Source organism: Eucyclogobius newberryi, unplaced genomic scaffold (genome assembly GCF_026437365.1).
Source record: "Eucyclogobius newberryi isolate DKJ021-1_F unplaced genomic scaffold, fEucNew1.0.hap1 SCAF_22, whole genome shotgun sequence".
NCBI classification, from domain to species: domain Eukaryota; kingdom Metazoa; phylum Chordata; class Actinopteri; order Gobiiformes; family Gobiidae; genus Eucyclogobius; species Eucyclogobius newberryi.
In genome coordinates, this window is record NW_027315857.1 from 10,498,762 (window position 1) to 10,516,230 (window position 17,469).

At 44.1% G+C, this 17,469-nt stretch overlaps 2 protein-coding genes across 5 annotated transcripts in view; one reads left to right on the forward strand and one right to left on the reverse strand.

The window, feature by feature from the left end:
- The window catches only part of pde5ab (phosphodiesterase 5A, cGMP-specific, b), an 86,521-nt gene extending 78,431 nt beyond the window's left edge, over nucleotides 1–8,090 (forward strand). For all 4 annotated transcript variants that reach the window (XM_072458578.1, XM_072458577.1, XM_072458575.1 and 1 more), the window contains exons 17-22: nucleotides 2,424–2,524; nucleotides 3,057–3,134; nucleotides 3,409–3,472; nucleotides 4,735–4,809; nucleotides 4,903–4,986; nucleotides 6,512–8,090. In XM_072458578.1, coding sequence (XP_072314679.1) covers nucleotides 2,424–2,524; nucleotides 3,057–3,134; nucleotides 3,409–3,472; nucleotides 4,735–4,809; nucleotides 4,903–4,986; nucleotides 6,512–6,631 — 522 coding nt within the window. In that variant the 3' untranslated portion in view covers nucleotides 6,632–8,090. The remainder of the gene's footprint in view (nucleotides 1–2,423; nucleotides 2,525–3,056; nucleotides 3,135–3,408; nucleotides 3,473–4,734; nucleotides 4,810–4,902; nucleotides 4,987–6,511) is intronic.
- Nucleotides 8,091–8,275: 185 nt separating this feature from the next.
- On the reverse strand, nucleotides 8,276–15,591 carry mad2l1 (MAD2 mitotic arrest deficient-like 1 (yeast)). Its single transcript, XM_072458943.1, has 5 exons — nucleotides 15,457–15,591; nucleotides 13,812–13,958; nucleotides 11,741–11,861; nucleotides 11,523–11,626; nucleotides 8,276–8,538 (listed from the first exon to the last, which is right to left on the reverse strand). Exons 1-5 carry the CDS (start codon nucleotides 15,518–15,520, stop codon nucleotides 8,366–8,368), a joined length of 609 nt encoding a protein of 202 aa, XP_072315044.1. The 5' UTR covers nucleotides 15,521–15,591; the 3' UTR covers nucleotides 8,276–8,365.
- Nucleotides 15,592–17,469: the final 1,878 nt, after the last annotated feature.

Consider the following 17,469-nt stretch of genomic DNA (forward strand, 5'->3'; position numbering starts at 1 on the left):
GAGCCTCAGGACCCTCATCATGTGTTGTTTGGAGCCTCAGGACCCTCGTCATGTGTGTTGTTTGGAGCCTCAGGACCCTCATCATGTGTTGTTTGGAGCCTCAGGACCCTCGTCATGTGTGTTGTTTGGAGCCTCAGGACCCTCTTCATGTGTGTTGTTTGGAGCCTCAGGACCCTCTTCATGTGTTGTTTGGAGCCTCAGGACCCTCGTCATGTGTGTTGTTTGGAGCCTCAGGACCCTCATCATGTGTTGTTTGGAGCCTCAGGACCCTCGTCATGTGTGTTGTTTGGAGCCTCAGGACCCTCGTCATGTGTGTTGTTTGGAGCCTCAGGACCCTCGTCATGTGTGTTGTTTGGAGCCTCAGGACCCTCGTCATGTGTGTTGTTTGGAGCCTCAGGACCCTCGTCATGTGTGTTGTTTGGAGCCTCAGGACCCTCGTCATGTGTGTTGTTTGGAGCCTCAGGACCCTCGTCATGTGTGTTGTTTGGAGCCTCAGGACCCTTGGAGCCTCAGGACCCTCTTCATGTGTGTTGTTTGGAGCCTCAGGACCCTCGTCATGTGTGTTGTTTGGAGCCTCAGGACCCTCGTCATGTGTGTTGTTTGGAGCCTCAGGACCCTCGTCATGTGTGTTGTTTGGAGCCTCAGGACCCTCGTCATGTGTGTTGTTTGGAGCCTCAGGACCCTCGTCATGTGTGTTGTTTGGAGCCTCAGGACCCTCGTCATGTGTGTTGTTTGGAGCCTCAGGACCCTCTTCATGTGTGTTGCTTGGAGCCTCAGGACCCTCGTCATGTGTGTTGTTTGGAGCCTCAGGACCCTCGTCATTTGTGTTGTTTGGAGCCTCAGGACCCTCTTCATGTGTGTTGTTTGGAGCCACAGGACCCTCGTCATGTGTGTTGTTTGGAGTCTCAGGACCCTCGTCATGTGTGTTCTTTGGAGCCTCAGGACCCTCGTCATGTGTGTTGTTTGGAGCCTCAGGACCCTCGTCATGTGTGTTGTTTGGAGCCTCAGGACCCTCTTCATGTGTGTTGCTTGGAGCCTCAGGACCCTCGTCATGTGTGTTGTTTGGAGCCTCAGGACCCTCGTCATTTGTGTTGTTTGGAGCCTCAGGACCCTCTTCATGTGTGTTGTTTGGAGCCACAGGACCCTCGTCATGTGTGTTGTTTGGAGCCTCAGGACCCTCGTCATGTGTGTTGTTTGGAGCCTTAGGACCCTCGTCATGTGTGTTGTTTGGAGCCTCAGGACCCTCTTCATGTGTGTTGTTTGGAGCCTCAGGACCCTTGTCATGTGTGTTGTTTGGAGCCTCAGGACCCTCGTCATGTGTGTTGTTTGGAGCCTCAGGACCCTCGTCATGTGTGTTGTTTGGAGCCTCAGGACCCTCATCATGTGTTGTTTGGAGCCTCAGGACCCTCGTCATGTGTGTTGTTTGGAGCCTCAGGACCCTCTTCATGTGTGTTGTTTGGAGCCTCAGGACCCTCTTCATGTGTGTTGTTTGGAGCCTCAGGACCCTCGTCATGTATGTTGTTTGGAGCCTCAGGACCCTCGTCATGTGTGTTGTTTGGAGCCTCAGGACCCTCGTCATGTGTGTTGTTTGGAGCCTCAGGACCCTCGTCATGTGTGTTGTTTGGAGCCTCAGGACCCTCGTCATGTGTGTTGTTTGGAGCCTCAGGACCCTCGTCATGTGTGTTGTTTGGAGCCTCAGGACCCTCTTCATGTGTGTTGTTTGGAGCCTCAGGACCCTCGTCATGTGTGTTGTTTGGAGCCTCAGGACCCTCGTCATGTGTGTTGTTTGGAGCCTCAGGACCCTCTTCATGTGTGTTGTTTGGAGCCTCAGGAACCTCTTCATGTGTGTTGTTTGGAGCCTCAGGACCCTCGTCATGTGTGTTGTTTGGAGCCTCAGGACACTCGTCATGTGTGTTGTTTGGAGCCTCAGGACACTCGTCATGTGTGTTGTTTGGAGCCTCAGGACCCTCTTCATGTGTGTTGTTTGGAGCCTCAGGACCCTCGTCATGTGTGTTGTTTGGAGCCTCAGGACCCTCGTCATGTGTGTTGTTTGGAGCCTCAGGACCCTCTTCATGTGTGTTGTTTGGAGCCTCAGGAACCTCTTCATGTGTGTTGTTTGGAGCCTCAGGACCCTCGTCATGTGTGTTGTTTGGAGCCTCAGGACACTCGTCATGTGTGTTGTTTGGAGCCTCAGGAACCTCTTCATGTGTGTTGTTTGGAGCCTCAGGACCCTCGTCATGTGTGTTGTTTGGAGCCTCAGGACCCTCGTCATGTGGGATTCACTTCACTTGTAGTAGAGGCCCTCCACATAATACACATAATACACATGTGGGGCACTGTTATTGTCTGTCGCCCGGGAAACCTTTGAGAGCAGGAAATGGTGGCAGCGTGCTCACCTGTGTGCTACCGTGTCCCTCCACCAGGGGAACCAGATCCTGAGCGGGCTCTCCCTGGACGAGTACAAAGCCACTCTGAAGATGATCGAGAGGGCTATTCTGGCCACCGACCTGGCGCTCTACATGAAGTGAGTACATGTGACATGTCAGCGCCAGATGGACCGCGTACATTCACTCACACTGTTCTTTCTATTACTTAAGGCCAGAACATAAATATGGCAAGTTTGTGGAGCCAATCTAAAATAATGAGGATTTTTTTCAACATTTATGGATTATAATTTAGAATATTTCTTTCAAACTGTAAATATTATGACATTCTAGAACGTGAATAAAACCTAATCCTATCAAAGCCATTAGCTCCACATTTCTTCTTTTTACAGTGTATTCCATATGTACTCCATATAATTTTTGTTTTTTAATAAGAAATATCCACAAATGATAACCTGATACTGTCTTAGTGAACCTGCCCTTGAACTTACTGTATGACGACACTTTGCACATTAACAGCAGTAAATGAACCTCTCGTCTGTATTTAATATCACACACCTATAGAAAGAAACTCACCAATAGTGTCTGTGTCTAGACTCTAACACTGACTTTGAAACCAAACCTCACACAATCTCCATCACTTTTCTGACACAATTGTCCGGCGTTTTGCAGGAGACGAGGAGAGTTTTTCGAGCTGACCAAGAACAGCCAGTTTGTCTGGGACGACGAGCAGCACCGCGAGCTGCTGAGGTGAGTCCTCACTCACACACACATACATACACACACACACACATACAGCACACACATACACACACACCTACATACATACAGCACACACACGCACACACACACACACACACACACACACACACACATACAGCACACACACGCACACGCACACACACACACACACATACAGCACACACACACACACACACACCTACATACATACAGCACACACACGCACACAGTACTGAGGGTGGAGCCGCGGGGCCTTTTTAAATCCGCCGTTGTGTCCGTGCAGGTCGATGTTGATGACGGCGTGCGACATCTCGGCCATCACAAAGCCCTGGCCGGTGCAGAAAAGGGTAAAGATGGACGCTCAGTGACCACAGAGCTGCTTAGCCTCTGTTTTCTACATCCCTATGGCAAAAGAAATGTGTGGAAAAGTGTTGCGCTTATGTCAATCCGACAGAAAAAAAGTTAAAACGTGTCTTTGAAATTGTAAGTTGGGGTTTAAAGTGCCCATGACAGGTTGGACGACTCATTGTACTAAAATGCAGTTAAGATAAGTATATTTTGAATTTCACAAAAAAATTATAAAGAATTTTATCACAACACTTCCTGTTTGCAATTGATGACATCACACTAGGAAATTACCCAGCAAACACTGGGCAAAAACTCATCTAATGGCACATTTTTTTTATTTGACTAATAAAAATAAAGCGCAATGAGAGCAACTTCATTTTGTTGAATTAATGTTTAGAGAGTCAAAAAAGCAGTTCCTTTGTGTAAATTATGCATAAACTTTGACTGGAACGTCCCTACAGATTTTTCAACATTTTCTCCACAAATACGTACTCAATTACTGTAAAACTATCATTTATATATACAACAGGTATAAATACACCAAATAAAGTCAAAATTTGTGATTCATACGGCACTTTAATCCTGTGAAATGTGTCAAATGCATCACAAAAGTGCAGAAATATCACCTTCTACACTGTAATAAAAAACACTCTTATCTGAAAGTTTAAAACAACACTTTTTTTTCCATTTTTATATTCAATCAGCTCTTTTTGAAGCATTTTTTTTAACCATAAACACTCTCGATATTCAAATTTTGCATTCAGCATTCAGGATATGTTGTAAATGTGGCTCTGTTGCCACCGCTGCTGTTTCACGTCAGCACAACCTCGGTCGGCTTGTTTCTATTTTCCCCACTCGGCCTGGACTGTCCCGTGTGTGATCCCATTTGGCCTCATTAGTCATGTCATGTGGCCTCATTAATAAACCCAGCTGTGTCCTTGTCCTCAGGTGACGCTAGAAATAACGAACAAACAACACTTCTCAAACAATATTCCACTTGTTTTTAATTAAACCACCAGAACACAGTCGTTTTGAATGAATTCCTGGACAAACACATCATTCACGCGGCGCACTTTTACATTTGAACACCTGCACGTGCCAAATTTACTAGCGTCAACTCAATCTGTGTTTAATTCAGCGTTTTATCTCGACTTAAACCAATTACAAAACTGTTTAAATGCGTTGGCTTTGTCTGCTGATCTGAACAGTCAGTTTGGAGACTTTGTAAGTAACTGTCTGTCTGTGTGTGGTCCTGGGGCAGATCGCCGAGCTGGTTGCCACGGAGTTCTTCGAGCAGGGCGACAAAGAGAGAGAAGAGCTGAAAATCGAGCCCAGCGTAAGTCCCGCATAGTCTCTACGGTAACGAGCTTTGAGCCTTTGGACGGAGACGGTGGTGTGTGAAACTGAAATCCCTTCGTCTGTCTTCTAGGACCTTATGAATCGTGAGAAGCGGGACAAAATTCCCAGCATGCAGGTGTCTTTTATTGATGCCATCTGCACTCAGTTATACGAGGTACGTCCACTTCACCTTTACTCTTCCCTTATGTCAAATATGGGCTTTATTACATATTATGGACATGTTTAATGTTTATTTATGTGACTGAATTGTACAATAGACAAAGCTCCCACAGGCGTACACTCTTTTTTTCCCACAAACCTCCTCCAACATCCACAAAAAACACTTCTGTCGATTCCGTTTTGATCATTAAGAGTTCAGTTGAACATTCACGAATGAAATGGTTGGTCCTGTTCTAGAATTTGACGATTTCATAATATTTTGGAAAGAAATATCAAAAATATGAATCCACAAATGTTGCAACTTATCATTTGTTGGTGATTGGCTCCACAAATGTCATATTAATCTTTTGTCTTAAAGTCCTTTACCTGACAACAGCCTCGTCTTTGGAGTTTAATCATAATAAACCTTCTGACACTTTTATTTACTGACAGAGAAGACGCTGAACTTTTTTGAACAGTTTTTGTTTCATGTGAACAGTTCCAGTCGTGACAGATGTGACCCATAAACCAGGTCAACAGATCTGACAGTTAAACCTGCTCCAGCTCCACCTCAGAATGATTCTAGAATGTTCTGAACACGACCTATTCACTCACAGCAGTAAAACTATGACTAGAATGTAGTTGTGTATGTAACTGTGTGTGTGTATCAGTAATGTATGTAACTGTGTGTGTGTGTATCTGTAATGCATGTGTGTGTGTATCTGTAATGTATGTAACTGTGTGTGTGTGTGTATCTGTAATGTATGTAACTGTGTGTGTATCTGTAATGTATGTAACTGTGTGTGTGTGTGTGTGTGTGTGTATCTGTAATGTATGTAACTGTGTGTGTGTGTGTGTGTGTGTGTGTGTATCTGTAATGTATGTAACTGTGTGTGTGTGTGTGTGTGTGTGTGTGTGTGTATCTGTAATGTATGTAACTGTGTGTGTGTGTGTGTGTGTGTGTGTGTGTATCTGTAATGTATGTAACTGTGTGTGTGTGTGTGTGTGTGTGTGTGTGTCTAATGTATGTAACTGTGTGTGTGTGTGTATCTGTAATGTATGTAACTGTGTGTGTGTGTGTGTGTGTCTAATGTATGTAACTGTGTGTGTGTGTGTATCTGTAATGTATGTAACTGTGTGTGTGTGTGTGTGTGTATGTATCTGTAATGTATGTAACTGTGTGTGTGTGTGTGTATGTATCTGTAATGTATGTAACTGTGTGTGTGTGTGTGTGTGTGTGTATGTATCTGTAATGTATGTAACTGTGTGTGTGTGTGTGTGTGTGTATGTATCTGTAATGTATGTAACTGTGTGTGTGTGTGTGTATGTATCTGTAATGTATGTAACTGTGTGTGTGTGTGTGTGTGTGTGTGTGTGTGTGTGTATGTATCTGTAATGTATGTAACTGTGTGTGTGTGTGTGTATGTATCTGTAATGTATGTAACTGTGTGTGTGTATGTATCTGTAATGTATGCAACTGTGTGTGTGTGTGTGTGTGTGTGTGTGTGTATATCTATAATGTATGTAACTGTGTGTCCCAGACTCTGGCGGGCATGTCGGAGCACTGCAGCCCGCTGTTGGAGGGCTGCCAGAGGAACCGGCAGCACTGGAAGCATTTAGCCGAGGAGTGCGAGAAGGGAATGGTGAACGGGCTGGTGTGACTGAGCATGAGGTCATCCCGGTGGTCCTCCCGGTGGTCCTCATCCCGGTGGTCATCATCCCGTTAGTCCTCATCCCGGTGGTCATCATCCCGTTAGTCCTCCCGGTGGTCCTCATCCCGGTGGTCCTCATCCCGGTGGTCCTCATCCCGGTGGTCCTCCGGGTGTGAGGAACATGTGTCCTCTCACTGCACCAGGCACTCACCGTCAGTCCAAACACTTTCAACCCTGTTCTGATCTCTGCCGTTTCAGTCCGACGGCAGCCACGCCCGTCAGTCCGTCCCGGGGCAGAAATAGTTTAGCACTAGTGTGCCTGAGGCTGGCTGAATGCTTTTGACTCTGCAGAAGTGACAGCAGTTGAATGAAAGCTCTCGTTCCTCACGCCAGGCTCACGTCTTCTGTCCTCACTCTTTGTTTTATAATTGTCACTTTTTCAGAGACAATAACCAAGTCAGCACTAAGCTATATTTATTATCAGAGCGATGTTTTATTTTTGCACCGAGTGGCTTCATCTTAAGCTTTCTCACACAGGAAGTAATGGCAGTCTGTACTTTCCCCCAATAATCCAAACAGCTTCATGTCACAGCGCACACTACAGGAGTCTTTTGTAACATGGTCACTCATTGTCTTAACTATTGCATATTTATTTTGTTTGATATATTTATTACGGTAGTTTCTATATTCTCTTGTGGAGAGCACACAGTTCGTAGGACAAGCTGGTTCCCGCTGTATTCAAGGTGAAGACACTTTGAACAACTCTTTGAAATGTACTTTTGTTTTTGTGATGTAAAAGAGCCAAAGACTAGGCCTGTGCTTTCACAAAATGGGTCTAGCTTTTTCCACTGCCTTGTTTTGATGAAGGACCAACATATTCAATTAAAGAAGGAATTTGAAATGTTGTCCCTGATAGTTTCCGATCTATATTTAGATTTGCACACTGGAGAAAAATGACTTTACTCTTAAATATTCAAATAGTCACATCAACATTGCGTATTGGCCCCTGTCGTTTCGCTTTGAGGACAGTGTTTGGGGCCCGGTCACTGCTCTGCTTCTCTCACACTGTGTATCCAATACTTCATACTGTGTACTGTGTATCCAATACTTCATACAAGTGCAATTCCACCTGAACTTACCAGCTGAACGTTTATGGAGAACTCAGAGAACCACTTTTTATCTCACGGTTTTTCTATTTTACGGAGACAAGAATGTTTGAATATACAGAGGACGTCAAAAATGATGTAGTAGATTTACACGATCTATACACTAGAGAACGGCAGTACACAATAGTTTGTATGTCGGAGATTTTGTACTTTTGACTATAATCCCACGTTTGAACCGTGTATGTTGAATGTCATTAACGCTTTAGATGTGTGTGATTTCATTAACACCGGGGCATTACTACAGTGACATGTTTCTGACCGCTGTAGGACACTGTGAGCTCATTAAAGATGGACTTATTTTACTGCTGTCAGTGTCTTTCTATTGGCTCTTCACACACGGCCATAAACAGTGCAAAAGTGCTGTGCTGCCATCTGGTGGTCGAATGAATGAATGACAGTTACTTTATTCCTTTTTAGATAGTCCTTTATTCTTATGTCATCATGAATTTGGTCATTTTAAAAAAAGCAGAACATACAAATACCTAGTTTCTAAAAGAGGCTGAAGGCAAAACTAAAGACAAACAGGAGAAATATTTACATGAGGGTCAGAGTTGGTGAGCGGCGTGGAGAGCTCGGGTCACACAGAGTCTGCGCGCTTGTAGGCCACCATGCTGCTGACCTTGTGGATGGAGGTGGTGAAGGAGCGCAGAGGCACCTCCTCGGATTGGCTGATGATCTGCGGCCCGGACTCCTCCCACTTTTCCGGGACCACCAGGTCTTTGTCGGTGTACACCAGCAGGTCGAAGGCACCTGAAGGACACGGGGCGATCAAACACACCCGACAGACAAAAGGGACTTCAAAAAAGGACCTTCAATATTGTTAAAAGTCTCCTTTGAATCATGAGTTTTGTAGTTCTCTAGTTTTAGGGGCTCTACCAGTTTTTTTAATGTAACAAAGTATATGTAAAAGCAGCTCTTGGGGTAAAAATGAGACCGACGTGTCCTACCTGCATCTAATTATAAAACGTTGGTTAGCTTTATCGAGTGTTATCGTGATGGAAACTCTGCCTCTTAAAAGTGGCGAAGAGTACTTATAAAAGTAAAGTGCAATTAGGTAAGTGAGCAACCAATTTGGACCATCGCAAAAAAAAAAAATTAGGTTTATATTAGGAGACATAATAATCTTTTTTTCAGGTACTTAATATTGCGTAGATCGTAGTTTTATACCTTCCTTATTTTAAACTACAACATTGATCCAAAACGGGTTCATCAACTTCCTGTTCAAAACTGCAGAACTGATCAAATATAATCAGGGATTACAGGGGATGTGGGTGTGGCTAAGGGGAAGGTGAAAACAGAAATTTTCTAAGCACTTCAGTTAAGATAAGATATAAGATATTCCTTTATTGTCCCACATGGGGAAATTTCATTGATGCAACGCAGGTAGATACAGAAGAAAAGAACAGATCACTTATAGGAAGTTTGAAAAACACTCTCAGTAGAAGATCTCCTATAAACAAAAACTCCCATAGACAAAACCTCCCATTTCCCAACAAGGGATGGAGGGGGGAAAATAATAAAGATAAAAATACATAAATACCATTGCATGTGATCACGACAGTAATTGCACATGAATATGTGTCACGACAGCACATAGATTGCACATGAATTTCACAGTAATTGCACATATGACAGAATTGCACATGGTTAGGTCAGTATTGCGAGTGTTCAGTACTAACAGTTTTTGTTATAAAGTCTGACAGCAGCAGGAAGGAAAGACCTACGGAACCTTTCCTTCACACATCGAGGGTGGATCAGTCTCTCACTGAAGCTGCTCTCCAGAGTGGACAGAGTGTCCTGCAGGGGGCGACACTCATGGTCCAGCATAGATGTGAATCTAGCCAGGACCCTTCTGTCCCCCACCTCCTGCACCGAGTCCAGAGCACAGCCCAGGACGGAGCTGGACTTCTTGATGACTCTGTCCAGCCTCTTCCTCTCCCTCTCTGTGATGCTGCTGCTCCAGCAGGCCACACCGTACAGGAGGGCTGATGCCACCACAGAGTCGTAGAAGGTCTTCAGGAGTGGCCCTGTCACTCCAAAAGACCTGAGTCTCCTCAGCAGGTAGAGCCGACTCTGGCTCTTCCTGTTCAGTACGTCTGTGCTATGAGTCCAGTCCAGTTTGTGGTTCAGATGAACACCCAGGTACTTGTATGAGTCCACTCTCTCAATGTCCCGTCCCTGGATGTTCACTGGTTAGGGGGCAGTGGGGTGGCGTCTGCAGAAATCCACCACCATCTCCTTGGTCTTCCCCGCGTTGATGAGGAGGTGGTTCCGCTGACACCAGTCCACAAAGTCCTGCGCCAGTCCTCTGTACTCCGCGTCATCGTCGTCCGTGATGAGTCCGATGATGGCAGAGTCGTCAGAGAACTTCTGCAGGACACAGCTGTCCGTGTCATGTCTGAAGTCTGCAGTGTAAAGGGTGAAGAGAAAGGGCGCGAGGACAGTGCCCTGGGGCGCCCTCACACTACAGGTCCGAGTGTCAGACACACAGTTCCGGGCTCTCACAAACTGGGGTCGGTCTGTGAGGTAGTCCAGGATCCACTCTGCCAGGTCTTACTCCACACCAGCCGTCTCCAGCTTGTCCCTCAGGAGCAGCGGCTGGATGGTGTTGAAGGCACTGGAGAGATCGAAGAACAGAATCCTCACAGAGCTGCCAGGCTTTTCCAGGTGAGAGAGAGAGCGGTGCAGCAGGGAGATGACGGCGTCCTCCACTCCGATGCCAGACCGATATGCAAACTGCAGCGGGTCCATGGCTGAGCTCACGGTGGAGCGGAGGTGGTCCAGGACTAGCCGCTCCAGTGTCTTCATCAGGTGGGACGTGAGAGCCACTGGCCTGAAGCTGTTGAGGTCTTTGGGGCGCGGTGTCTTAGGCACAGGTACCAGACAGTAGGTCTTCCAGACCTGTGGTACCACCCTCAGCTTCAGGCTCATGTTGAAGACATGCTCCATAACTCCACACAGTTCATCTGCGCAGGACTTAAGGAGCCTGGGGCTGATGCCGTCTGGTCCTGCTGCCTTCCTCACTTTAATCCTCTTCAGCTCACTCCTCACCTGTGCTGCTGTGACAGTCAGTGGTTGGCAGGGGGACCGTGTGCTGGGGGGGATGGGTGAGTCCAGGCGAAGTGGGGAGCTGATGGTCCGGGGCAGATAAGCGAAGAGGAACAGATGCAGGGCATTGTCCAGCTGTGGAAGAGGGAGCATGCAGCTGTGCAGGGGGAGGGGAGGGTGACCGATCAAATCTCAAGAAGTGAGCATTTAAATCATTCACCCACTGTAGATCCCCCTCTGTCTGGGCAGGGGGGATTTTGAAGCCCGAGATGGTTTTCAGGCTCCTCCACACTCCCTGAATGTTCTTCTGCTGCTGCAGCTGCTCCTCCATCCTCCTATTGTAGCCGGCCTCAGCCTGCCTGATCTTCCTCCTCAGCTCCTTCTGCACAGTCCTCAGCTCCTCCTTGTTCCCTGACCTGAAGGCTCTCTTCTTCTCCTTCAGCAGAGCCTTCAGTTCACGGTTAATCCATGGCTTGTTGTTTGGAAAACACCGCACCGTCCGGGAGGGAAAAGTTGCAGGACAATGCAGGATTAATCAAACATACATGAATCAATAAAAACACAACTTTGAGTAAATGAATGAGGAAACACTGTTGTAACGAGGTTAAAAGCTCATTTTGCATAGTTGATTTTGTATAAAGTGTTTTTCACAGGCATTTTAAGGTTTGATAACGCTTCTAACTCACATGGAGTCTCCAGAAGTGGCAGGAAGGTGACTGTGGCCGTGACCTGCCGTATGACGGAGCGGATCTCGTCCTGAATGGTTTTGAGGGACTTCTCCCTGGGCACACTGGACAGCACCACAAAAAACATGGAATCAGTATTGGAGCAGGAACGTACGCTGCACTGCAAAGCTTTGGCGGCACACGAGACACATTCTGATGACCGGAGCGAGGGATCTGACCTGCTCTCCTTGGCCGACTTGTCGCACTCGATGTCGAACTGCCACCTCTCCAGGACTTCGTTGGTCTCCAGACACGTGATGACCAGGACCAGCCTCTGCACGGTGCACTCGAACAGCCACTCTGCACCGGAGAAGAGGAGGAGGAGGTTGCTAACACCCAAAAAGCTAAAATTTGGCACAATTTGCACAACCATCACTTCATGTACCAATCGCTCGCCCCAAGTTGGCACTACTTCACACTCCCTTATCTGCATTAGACTCTGACTTTCCTTCTTTACACTCTGATGTCAATTACAAATCACCTTGCTGTCAAAACACTACACACAATTTTCGGTTGTTGCACACAGTTCTCAAGTAAAATCTCAAAGCATCAACCTATAACACACAAATATTCAAAACACTACACACAATGTTCAGTTGTTGAACCCACTTCAAGTAAAATCCTGCCCACTGCTCCAGGCCATGGAGGAGGCTTGTGGCGACGTCAGTGTGGAGGCCTATCAGGGCTCCATGCGCCACTCAAGGCCATTCTTCCAACGCTGCCTGGACAGGGAGCACACTGCCCGGACAGGGAGCACACTGCCCGGACAGGGAGCACACTGCCCGGACAGGGAGCACACTGCCCGGACAGGGAGCACACTGCCCGGACAGGGAGCACACTGCCCGGACAGGGAGCACACTGCCCGGACAGGGAGCACACTGCCCGGACAGGGAGCACACTGCCCGGACAGGGAGCACACTGCCTGTGAGGAACCGGAGGCATGATGGCTCATTTTTTTTTGTGAGGGGGGGATGGTTTACTGTACTGTACTGTTCTGTGTGTGCTGAAATTACTGTAAACTCTTTTTGGTTGCATATTTGTGTGCTGTCTTATGTTTGACTACAAAAGTTTCCAAAAGTAGACCTACAAACATTTTACAAAAGGAGAAATGGCACATTTTCCACATTGTCATTCATATGATGTGTTCTGTTTCTATAATTGTATTTTCAGCTTTGCACCTAAGTGTGCTGTAAATGTTGGTAGTGTGCAGACAAATGCTTAGTTGTGTGTACTCAATGAATGGTGTGTGTGTGTCATTTGAATGTGAGGTAAGAGATTTGATGGCAAAGAGTCATCTTGCAAAGAGAGTGTCGGGTTTTGTGTGTGAGGTTTTCAGATCTGTGTGTTCAGTTTGAAAAAAGCCGTTATTGTTTTGAGAAACGGGTGTTAACAATTGTGAAAAACTGTAAGCAGGAAACACCTCAAATCTAATGCAATATGATCCAAACAGCTTTAATAATCAGAGACAAGACTTTTATCTTTTCCCCCATTTGTGACGATTCAGTTAAAAGGTTGGGCAATTAAAGCAAAACACACTACACTACATGCAAAAATGTTTTTTTAAACACTATTTGTCTTTTGGCAAGATTTCACCTGGAAACATCTACACCAGGGGCGCCCACACATTTTGGCTCACGAGCTACTTTTATATTCGACAAAGCCCGAAGATCTACCATAGATCTAAATTATTGTATAATTTAGGATTATTTTTATTTTTTAACCACAATTAGGCTATAGAAACACAATGTAGGCTTTCATAAATAGCCCAATATTGTTTATCATATACAAAGGTGCAATATAAAAGGAGAGAAAATCAGCTATTTAACTAGAAGATTTAATAGTATTTGAGTATTTTCCAAACTAAATCAATAAATTAATAAATAAGATATCTAAAGTCCTCTTTGTACTTTTATGTACAAAACAAAGCAAGAAATATGAACCTGGCTCATATTTGTCCCAGATATGATATTTTGGCAATTATTACACATAAAAAGTCCTATTTCTATACGTAAACTTTATAGAATTGACATGTAATACAATAACTAAATAACTAAACTACAGAAGAAATTATCGTAATCATTTTGTATTTTATTTATTCGCCTGCAATGTCTTGACTAAAGAAGAAAATATTTTTAACCCAGAATTTTAAGGCAAAAAAAATACTGGCAAATCTTTCTTCTTCAAAACCAGTTTAGATGTTGTTGCTGGGCCGACTGGAATCACACGTGATCCTCTGCTGTAGTGTTTTACCTTTGAGCTGGGACACCACGTCGCTGAGGTAGTTCTTGAGTTTGGAGTCAGTGGTGAGCTGCAGACTCATGTCGTAGTGTGTGACTCGGCTGAAGGACTCTGGAGGGTAGATGCCTCGCTGGTACAGGATGCTGTTGATGCCAAAAGCTGCGCACAAACATATATAAGCCTTGAAACTATTATGTTTACGTGAAATAAATGTTTTTACCAAGGATTCTATCTCTACGGAACTCACTACAGACTTTACTATCATACTCTAGCCCAGTGCTGATTAGTGAGATCAGCTCCATGGTAACGCTCGGGGGAGGGGCTTGAAACTTAAAGAGTCACTTTCCTTTAGCTCACACCAACAAACAGATTTGTGAAGAATAAAAAGCATTTACAGGTAAGATTAGCTCTGTGTGTGTGATCTGTAAGACTTGTGCGTTTAGGAGCTATTGACCTTCGAAGTCCGAATCTGTGAATATGACGCTAACTTTAGGCAGAGCAAACATATGCCTGTTTGCCGTAACCCGACCAACTCGGTAAAAAAATATCAGCGTGCCAATATATATTTTTTTCTTATATCTCGCTGACGCACCGACGTTTTATTTTATTTTTTTTAAAGCGCCGTGTTGAATAATTTTGTATCACTGGAAGCCCGACCCCTGGAGGTCACTGCGGGTCACTGGCAGAATCAAAAAATGGCGACACGAGTGTTCAGTGCGGTTCAGTGTGTCGGTGACAGTTGAAGCGAGGAAACAGAGTGAGAATTAAGAATAAGTTGATGGTTTTAAGACAGACTGATACGTGGCGTGATGTGCTAGTGGACTTGGTAGGTGAAGATGATATTGATCGCTATTACGCTGTATACGCTGAGTGCCAACCGAGCGTCCAAACATTCAAACGAAGTGGAGTTAATTATCATTAAATGGGTGGATTTTATATACAAATTTGGAATTTGTAATGCCTTCAAAGTAAAAAAAAAAAAAAAAAAAATACCTACCACTTGAAAATAATTGTAGGGTTGTTACAGCAAACATACAATTATTTTGGATATTTTTTTGCATCCACATATATGAAAAATTAGCATCAGTCAGTATGTCCGGAGACTTTTGAGTCGAATATTCTAGTCATCAGCAAGTGAGCAATTAAGTCAACTTGTCAAATGCTTATTTCTATTGTAAATACAAACAAATAAAGGCTTCTAGATAAAGAATATTTAAGTATTAAGTGTGTTGAATAATGAATATCAATGAATGTAAGAAATGTAAAAAAGAAATTTGGCAATAATGCGACTTAGTCACTAAGTAATCGTTGCAGCACTAAACACCAAAATATTAATATGACAGGAGCATCATATTGTAACTGATTCCATTATAACAACATTATTTGAGTTTTCCTGAACGTTCAGACTCAGAATGGGCGGGGCGAAACTCTGGTCTATTTTAATTCCTTGGATAAAAATGACGTGCTCTTCCTTTTAAAGTATCGAAGCGGTTTCACGTGTTTTATTTAAGAACGTGTTGGTTTCGCTCCTGTATTTACGATTACGACGATGACCTTTTTATTCGCCTTGTGACCGCCTCTGTCCGCACCACCCGCTCGTTCAAAGTGCAACAACAAAAAACGTCATTTTTACAGCGATTTTACGGATTTTACTCACAAAAGAACTCGGCCACCATCTCCGCGCTCCCCTTCAGCGTGATCCCCTTCAACGTGCTCGTCATTTTCACCGCAGTCGCTTTATTTAATTGTTGTTTTACGAACAAAGATGAAACGCAGTTGGGCTGCTTCTACTACCCGCCGATGAGTTTGAAATTCGTCACTCCTGCGCATGCGTTGGGAACGGCGTCGCAGTTGTGATGACGTAAAAGGATGCGGGTTACGTTTCGTGCCACAAGAGGGCAGTGTTGAAGCAGTTTATGTTTAATATCCATAGGTTTTCCTGTTTGTCTTGTACTTTATATCTTGCTTCACATATCTATTTATTCATTTATTCAGCTATTACATTTCTTATCCAAAACACTATGTTATTTGTATCAATAATATGTATATATTTATTTGATGCTTTTATAAGGTGATAAATTGCTAAATTGGTATTATATATTTTTTAACTGTTTTATTGTATTTTTTTAATCGTTAAATATATTTATTTGTTTATTCAGCCCGCCTTTAAGTGGAATCTGAGGTTGTTATTTATTGTTACTTTTCTTTATCTAAAATACTATATTATTATCTAAATGGTATGAATGCCTATATCTTTTATTTATGTTTATTTTATAATTTTTGTTTTATCTTGGCTTAAAAAATGTGTAATTATTCTTGTTTTTGTTGTTTTAATTGTATTTTTTAAATTAATTAATTTAACAAAGAATGTAACAACTTTGACGTACACAGAACAAATACATAAAGACTAAACACAGGACCTTCTTACTGTCCTGCCATGTCCTCCTGTGTCACCTCAGAACTTGCCATGACTGGATTCTCAGGCACATTCATCAGCATCACATCACCACTCTATCATGACCTATTATAAAGATGCGTTTGCTATCCACACGTCACATCACTCTTAAAGGCATTGTTTTGCAGCATGTTTTTAAGTATTCCAAATTACAATAAAACTATTTGTTTACAAAAATAGCCAGTGTGATGACCTCTGCAGTGGGCAGTTATTATTGTAAACAGCCTGACTGAGGCCCAGCTGCTAAAACCTGCCGAGTGGAGCTCATAAAGACACTCAGGCCTTCATCCCTTAAACAGGCTTTAGACTTTAGAGTTAACATAATGATGATTGCCTCTTCTACACTTTATACACTATGTTGTGCTACTTTGAGTCAAGACAAGTCAAAAACACACCTGGAGTTGTGTTTTGTTTCATGAGTACATCTCAGAGCAATCCTTCATTATTATTAAGATAAAGGGTGCATTCACACACTTCATTATTTGGCTCTAAACTGAGACCATTCTAGTCCTGATGTGAACATGGTTTGATCCTGTTCTAGTCCTTCTTTAGTCCTGATCTAATCCAGGTTTTGTTAAGATTTAGTTAACAATCCTTAATCCTGGTCCCAGATTTTGTGTGGTGAATGTGATCTGACTCCCACTGCATGATGTCATCAAGTGGCAATCCAGGAAGTGCTGCTCTGTGCTATATAAGTATGACCTCATTATACTTGTATTAAAGTAAATAGAGAATATTGATGTGTTTTATTCGTTTTTCCTCAGCCTCATGTTGTGCTCACACCAGTTGCAGAACATCATGACATCATTCCTGAGGCAAAAGCCAAACGTTGAACCTCTGACAGATTGAACAGAGCGGGAAATCTCTCATGCTTTGGACCCTGACTTCAAATCAAATCAAATCAATTTATTTTTGTAAGGCCCAAAATCACAACAACAGTTGCCTCTGAGGGCCACAGGGAGAAATAAATCAACAATGTCTGTGGTGGCGATGAAGTCAGACAATGTCTGTGGTGGCGAGGGACGATGTCCCAGGGTCCTCTGTCCTTAGACTCTCCTTCTCGGCCAGGAAAAACTACAAAAAAAACCTCTTTGGGAAAAAAGCGTAGAAACCTGGAGGAGTTCCAGTGAAGGAGAGATCCGACTCTCACAGACGGACAGACGGACACGAGGAGACTGGAGCTGGAGCCACTCTTCAGGCAGATGAGGGACCGAC